This window comes from Limulus polyphemus, unplaced genomic scaffold (genome assembly GCF_000517525.1).
Source record: "Limulus polyphemus unplaced genomic scaffold, Limulus_polyphemus-2.1.2 Scaffold897, whole genome shotgun sequence".
NCBI lineage: Eukaryota > Metazoa > Arthropoda > Merostomata > Xiphosura > Limulidae > Limulus > Limulus polyphemus.
The window spans coordinates 108,122-115,625 of record NW_013666507.1 but is presented as its reverse complement, the minus strand read 5'-3'; the positions used below and the strand labels follow the sequence as shown (position 1 = coordinate 115,625).

The following is a 7,504-nucleotide window of genomic DNA, read 5'->3' as shown; positions in this document are numbered from 1 at the left end:
GTTTTATTCAAACCTGAATTCATGCAATTGACAGGAATTCAACATTAGTTGTAGATAAAAATTATTCTTTGAAAGATTTGGCTACTTATGTAGGGACTTTTGTATGGTTTTGTGTATTCATTGTTACCTTGTTTCTGTACTTTTTAGCATTGCCATCCCTACAACCTAATTAATTCTTAATTTTTGCAAAAACATTTTTTATTACTTGTGTTAAAAAGACCTGTTGGATAATACTAGACATATAAGTGGTAAATGATTAGAATTTGAAAATTATATAGTTTTTTTGTTTTTTCAAGTACAAACTTTCAGCTCATAGCTCCGTCATTTCTTGGCCGATTTAAGATATAATTACAGTTTTGGATTCAGGAGGTCAAACCCTTTCAGTTGTTATATTTGACCATGCCTAAGGTCTCATAGAGTAATTTATTTTAATCCTGCCTGAAAAAATTTCAGTTTGAGGGTAGTCTGGTAGAGATCCTGATGAGTAATAAAATTGAATCGGGTATACACGAGCCCATGCTTGGTATTGCTGGCACACAAAAATATAGCTAATAAAAAGGAAAAAAAAGGTCTTGTACATTAATTTACTCTAATCCTGCCTAAAAGAATTTCAAGTGCCTCAGCTATTGAGGATTCTCTCTTCTTTAATACCTGTTTTTCTATTTAAACTCTCAAGGTAAATGTTCTTAAGCATTAGATATGCATTAGTTTCGGTAATGTTTTCTTCAACAGCATTTAAAATATTGTACACACATATATATATATAATCACAGTCTATTTGTATTTATTTAATTTTTCTGATTTACGTAGGTTTTGCTGACAGTTCTGTTGATCCACTGTACTTTCCTGTAGCCCCAAGTGAAGCTATGAGTAAGGTATGCTATACCTTTATTTTAAAGGATATTGTTAAATTTTTTTAACATTTGTAACATAAGTGTAAAAATAAGATGTCTGCATCTCAGTTCTCGTCAGTGTAAACGATTTTATCATTACCACTTGAAGTTAGCAGAAATGTGGTGTTCCATTAAAAAATCTAAGTACAGGGTGAACAGAAATTATCAGCCAATAATAGATGAACACTAGATGACTGTAAAATGTAGAATACTTAATGCTTTGTACACTATACAATCAGTCTTTAGAGAGGCAATCTCTATATTATGCACGAAGTGAAGGAGTAAAAAAACAAACCAATACACATACTATTAACTTTTATTACACACATTCATAGAATACACCAACTATTAGTTAGGGAAAAAACATCACAAAACAAGTAGTAAAAAACATTTTGTAAATGTAAAATGATGTAGGGATGGCAGTTCCAAAAAGAATGCAAACATGAATATAGGGATGATACAGCTATACATATTTAATATGTTATTTTGTTATTGTAGGTTCCCAAGAAGTCAAGATTATGATTGGTGATAATTAATAATATCAATATCTGAGGTCATTCTACAAGTGCAGGGTATTGTTATTTGATAACTAGTGACAGTGTATAATATATATAAATTTTCTTAAATTTTGACAAATGACAAATTGAAATATTTAAATGGAAAATTTATTGTTCTTTTGATCCCCATCCCATAGTATTTACTCTACTTGAGAATGACTACTGCCACTCCTGCTTGCAGGACCGGATCTAGCTATAGGTGAGTTAGGCGATTGTGTAGGGCCCTGCAGCATGACTTAGTGATGGAAAAAGTAAAAAATCAATTTTAGTAGTCCTACTTCGATAGAGTATAAGCATTGAAATATATAGATCATGTAACTTTTCTATTTCACACTGCAACTATAATGCATTTTTCACTACAATATCTTTATGTTCATTCCTAATGATATTTCATGATCATATTCTCAATTAAATATGACATGTTATGTGAATGCATGCATGTAACAGTATGTTATGAGGCCCCTCAGATAGCAGTAATTAGTTTCTTGTTAGAGTCACCTTGACCTTTGTCATGGCAACAACTTATATTTTGTGTGAGCTGTAGTATGTTATGCACATTCCATCTGAAGAGAGAGAATCAGTGAATATAGGATTCTAATATATTCTAGAGAAGAAAATTTTAGAAACTTTCTAGTACACTCATCCCTTGATATATGCATTTTTGAAAAGTTTTCTGTTTAGCAAAACCTTTTTTTCTTGTAGACTCCCATTATATAATTGGAGATGCATTCTTATGGAAAACATTTTGGGCCAAAGACATAATAAAAACACACTTAAGAATGTAGAAAACCTGTTTTAAACACACATTTAATGAAATGGTTTAATATACTAGGAATGATGATGGACGTGTGAAGTTCTTTTTCTATTAAAATACAATGATTTTATAACTCCAGTTATGGCTAACTAAGCACCAGTCAGTAGGGGTGGCTGCTGTTGGTATTGATGGGATTTACAATCTATGTACACATTTATTATACATACTTTCATCATGAAATATTTTTAAATAGATGTTATTTTGGACAAAAATGCATTTTTATAATCATAATTGTTAATTTTATTTCTAAGTCATATATTTGCTATGATGATAATTAGTCACATTAGAACATACAAGGTCAGAGTAATCTTTTCACTGTCAGTTATGGTTTGTGTTTTAGTAGAACACTGCTGAAGAAGCTGTTAAAGAAAAATAACAAATTTCATATGATGCATTACAGAAATTGAATTAGATTAAAAAAATGTTATAATAGCAGATAGAAAGAACAACAATAAAATGAACCAACAATATCATTGACTATTTACAAGCAATAACCATGGATGTAAGGTAATAAGATAACCTAATAGCATTTAGCAAGATCAACAATAAAATTTTGTAGTCATAAACCTTTCACTGTGTATTACACAGGTTCATCAGCAAGTAAAATTTATAAGTTAGATATTCAAAATTCTATTCTATACTATGACTGCATAATCTAATTAGGATTTATTTTAAAAAATTGTCTTTATTTTCTCATCTTTTATATAACAATGACATGCATGTATGTAAGGGGAGGGTTTTTTTTTCTGATGTAAAAAAATTATGCCTATATAGTTATAGTTTCACCAATACAATATTTTATAGATCAAGTTAAAGGAATAACTATATAAATTACATCCATACCTAAACATGGGGAACTAACTATAAAAGGCAATCCATCAAAAGGCATCCAGCATGGAGCAGTTTCATCATGTCTTCTACTACTCAATGTGTGCATTACATGCTGGGTTAAGAAGATTGTGTGAGGTTATTATGTATGGAGAGGATAATTTTGAAACATTTAATGACAATTGGGCTGTGAAGATAAGAAAAATGCTATGGCTTATCTAAAAATACTGGAATCTTTTGAATTCAGGTTTTGTTTAACAGCTTTACAATATTCCATTTACTATTTGAAAAAAGCATAAAATTGCAGGTCCAAGCTAAGACATTGTTTCTGGTGTTTCCCTAATAGAACAATGCTGTAAAGAATTGACTTCACTAAGAGTGAACGTAGATGATTATTCACATCATATCTTCAAGCACAGCAATAACATTGAAAACAAATCTAATATTAATGTTAGCATGTCATGAGTTAGTCATCGACAAGCCCAACATGCAAATGCAGAATATAGTTCAATGGAGGATTACTTTAATAAAACAGTACCTATTTCTTTCCTTGACCACATTATCTTTCCTTCACATTTGATGCACATATAATGCTTTACAGCAGGTTACCAAACTCTTTTAATCTAAGGCTCCCTTGATGTGAATAAAAAAATATGAGGCCCCCAACCTATAAAAATGCCTTCAAATGTGATTTATCTGTTTCAATAAATAATTACTGATGAACTTTAATGATACATGTGAAGTACTTTTCCCTATTAAATTGATAGTTTGCAAAACTATTGAAACAAAACAACTGGAGCTTTCTTTTGTGTGTTGCATTGGTATTTTAGTAATTGAAAAAATATAACAAAATTCCAAATATTTTGTTCTGGTACACCATACTGGCCTATTTTCACCACTGTTAATGCTTGGAGATGGCTTGAATGGGTAATGAAGAAAAACTTTAATATAAGTTTAGCATAACAGCAAATGTACAATGTTTCGACAAGGTTTTTTCATCATCAGGTACAAGTAGTTTACATTGACACAGATATATATATATATATATGCCGTCTTAACGTTGTTAGAACAACGGGTAAAAGTTGTAGCTAGTGATGAGTTGGCCAACGTGTTTCGAATGCGTTCTGCATCCATAATCAAGGCTGAATGTTGTGTGAATTGTGATTACTGTTGGTGGATATTTATAGGTATTGGTAAGCAGATGGTGGTATCTAGCTCGTGGAAGGCGTTAATTGGTGGAGTGTTGTATTGTGGCTTGGGGGTTTCTCGCCAAGAAGTAGCAGTGTGCGTGCTGTTCCTGTCGCAGGGTGTTGGTTTAGAGTAGGGTGGTTTTGTTCAATTAAGATAGATTCCTTGATTTTTCATTTGTTTATGTTTGGTTGTTTGTTTAAAATTACTGTGTTTTTAATAGATATAATATGGTTTTTTGAGTTACAATGGTGGAAAACATGGGTTGTTTTTTTTTATTGTGTTCTGTGAGTCTGGTTTCCAATTTTCTTTCTGTTTCTCCGATGTAGAATTTTGGACAGTTATTGCATACTATTTTGTAAATGATGTTGGTGTTGTGTGATTCTGAATAATTTTTGTTTAGTAACAATTTTAATTTAGGGCTGGGTTTTTGAGAGAATTTTACATTGACAAGAATTTTGTGTTTAATGGTTAGTTTTGTCCAAGTGTGGATTATCCTTGAGCTGTTTTCAGTGTAATGTTCTGTTGTTGGATTTGTTAGCAGAATTCCAGGGAATTTAGAGGCCGGTGTGTTTGTTCTTACGGTGAATTTTTGTTTTAAACTATGTGCTCGATCTAATAATGTTGAGGTCAAGAAAAGATAACTGTATATTATTTTCGTGTTCTATGGTAAATTTGATGTTGATATGAATGGGAGCTTATGTGCTCAATGAAAGTTAGTGTGTGTTCTGTAGAAGTGAAACCAGCAAATAGGTCATTGACATATCTGTACTAGTATAGTGGGGAATAAAGCACAGAATGTATGGCTTGTTTCGATCTGGGTCATGAATATATTGGCAAGAACAGGTGAAACAGGATTGCCCATACTTAAACCATCTATTTGAAGGAAATGTTCGTTATTGAAAATGAAGTTGGTTTTAGTTGTAAATTCTAATAGAGAAGTAAAAAGTGTACTGGGGATGTGCATTAACTTGTTGGGGTCCTTAATGTAGAGATCGAGTGCGATATTGCAAGCTTCATTGGCAGGGACTTCAGTGAAGAGTGACACGACATCAAAACTAGTCATTAAGGCTTTAAAATTTAGTTGGTCTAATGTGTATTTGAAATTGAAGGCATCTTTAAAAAAAGAAACTGAAGATGTGCATATAGTGTGAAAGCCCAGGCTATGTATTTGCCAAGATTGTAGTTGAAGGAATTATATGCGGATAGTATAAGTTGCAGGGGGCAGTCATGTTTGTTTGGTTTAGGAATGCTATAGAGTTGTGGCATGCATGAATCAGTTTTACATAGATAAAAATAAAGATTGTCAGTAATTAAATTATCTTTTTTTTTTTCATTTGTAATAAAGTTCTGTTTAGTTGTTTTTTGTATGTGATTGTTGGGTTGTTTGGGATGGCTTTGAATTTTTTTTTATCAGATAGGATGTCATTCATTTTGTTGATGTATTCCATGATACAAGTCCTTTCTTAATTAAAACTAGTTTATTCTTTCTTTTATAACACGCGTTATAAATCACAGTAATACACACACTTTACTTACGGTGCCTACTGTTTGATTGACTCAATTATCTATCTTTTCAATCTATCTACATATCTATATATAGCTGGTTTTATTTGCTGCTTTTTATACTAATAAAAGAGGGCTTCTGGCAAACACTCAGACATTTGCGGGGTTCCCCAATAATTCTAGAAACTCCAGCGTGCATGCTCCCAGTGTAACGCGACTTCCACTGTCGTAACACTGCCCCTTCCTTAGTATTGTTTGTCCCGAACAATAGCCACTGACATTAAACCAATAGATAATTAACAATAACTTAATTAAATGTACATAATTTACAAACACAAAATTAAAATACAATAAAGTCTCTTAATTTTACAGGACGTATCTTCTTCCGTACTGGCTTCTGCTCCATCAGGAAATGTCCCATTATCGGTAGCAGTCACATCAGAGGTAGTAACTTCCATAATGGCTTCACTGTTTCCCTTCTGAAAACCGAGTAGAGTTTCTTCTTTGACAGTGGCTTTTTCAGGTGACACGTCTTTAGCAGTATCATTTGTTCTGTTGTTCACTTCGTCCCAACTGAAATGTCCTGGACCGTGATAACACCAAAGTCTGTTGGCATGTGCCACCTTCGGCTTACCTCGCCGACCATATTTTATTCGGAAAGTCTTGTCTGAGTGACAATCCACTATGTCATATGGGCCTTCCCATGGAGAAGACAACTTAGGAAACTTCCCTTTGGTCTTCCTGGGATTATACAACCACACCTTGTCTCCTGGTACAAAGCTGACTTCAGTAGATAACATAGCTTCGTGGAATCAGCAGACATTTTCACGTTTGAATGCACTTGAGGATGAATATCATCCATCCTTTCAGATAACACTTTCACGAAATCTGACACATTTCCAGGCAACTCTTCATAAAGTGGGCATCCTGTTATCAGGTCCACTGGCAACCGAAGTTCCTAACCAAACATCAGCTTTGCTGGAATGTATCCAGTGGCTTTATGCTCTGTTGTTCTATAGGCCATCAACAATGGAGGAAGTAAGACATCCCAGTCATCATGGAACACAGCTGATTCAAAGTTACGGCCTTGATCTGAATGCAGTTCGTATGGCATACCAAACCTGAAGAAGAAATCACTACCTGATTTGGAATTGCATATGCCTCAGGCCACTTGGTGAAATAATCCATCACCACATAAATGTACCTGTTTCCAGCCCGAGTTTGGGGCAATGGAACAGCAGTGTCAATGGCTACTCTTTCCATTGGTGCACCAACTTGATAGAACTTCATTGGAGCACATCTCTTATGCTTGGGTCCTCTTTTAGCACAACATGCACTGCAGGTCCTGCACCATTCTTCCACATCTTGCCTCATACCTATCCAGTAAAATCTCTGTCGTAGGTGACTCAATGTCTTCTTAACTCCAAGATGTCCTCCTGTTAAACTATCATGGGATTGACGCAGCACAATTTCCCGTAACTTCCTTGGTATAACTGCCAAGTCGTCACTTTCCCATCTGGAGTTTCCCATCTCCGGACAAGAATACTGTCTTCAAGCTTCAACTGACCCCATTGTGCTCAATATTTCTTTGTCACAGGGTTTAAGCTAGGCAAGCAGGGTGCAAAACACTTACTTGTAGGAAATCAATTATTGGCTTCAAATCTTGGTCATTCAGCTGCTCTGCTTTAATGTCTATACTTGGTTCCACTTCACCATCA

At 33.9% G+C, this 7,504-nt stretch overlaps 1 protein-coding gene across 14 annotated transcripts in view; it reads left to right on the top strand.

Annotated features, from left to right (window-relative positions):
- LOC106461099 (acetyl-CoA acetyltransferase, mitochondrial-like) overlaps positions 1–7,504 on the top strand; it is a 152,632-nt gene that overhangs the window by 97,015 nt on the left and 48,113 nt on the right. For 13 of the 14 annotated variants that reach the window (XM_022387981.1, XM_022387971.1, XM_022387976.1 and 10 more), the window contains one exon: positions 811–875. In XM_022387981.1, coding sequence (XP_022243689.1) covers positions 811–875 — 65 coding nt within the window. Of the gene's footprint in view, positions 1–810; positions 876–1,587; positions 1,650–7,504 lie in introns of all 14 variants that reach the window. The other variant, XM_022387983.1, reaches the window with a different exon arrangement.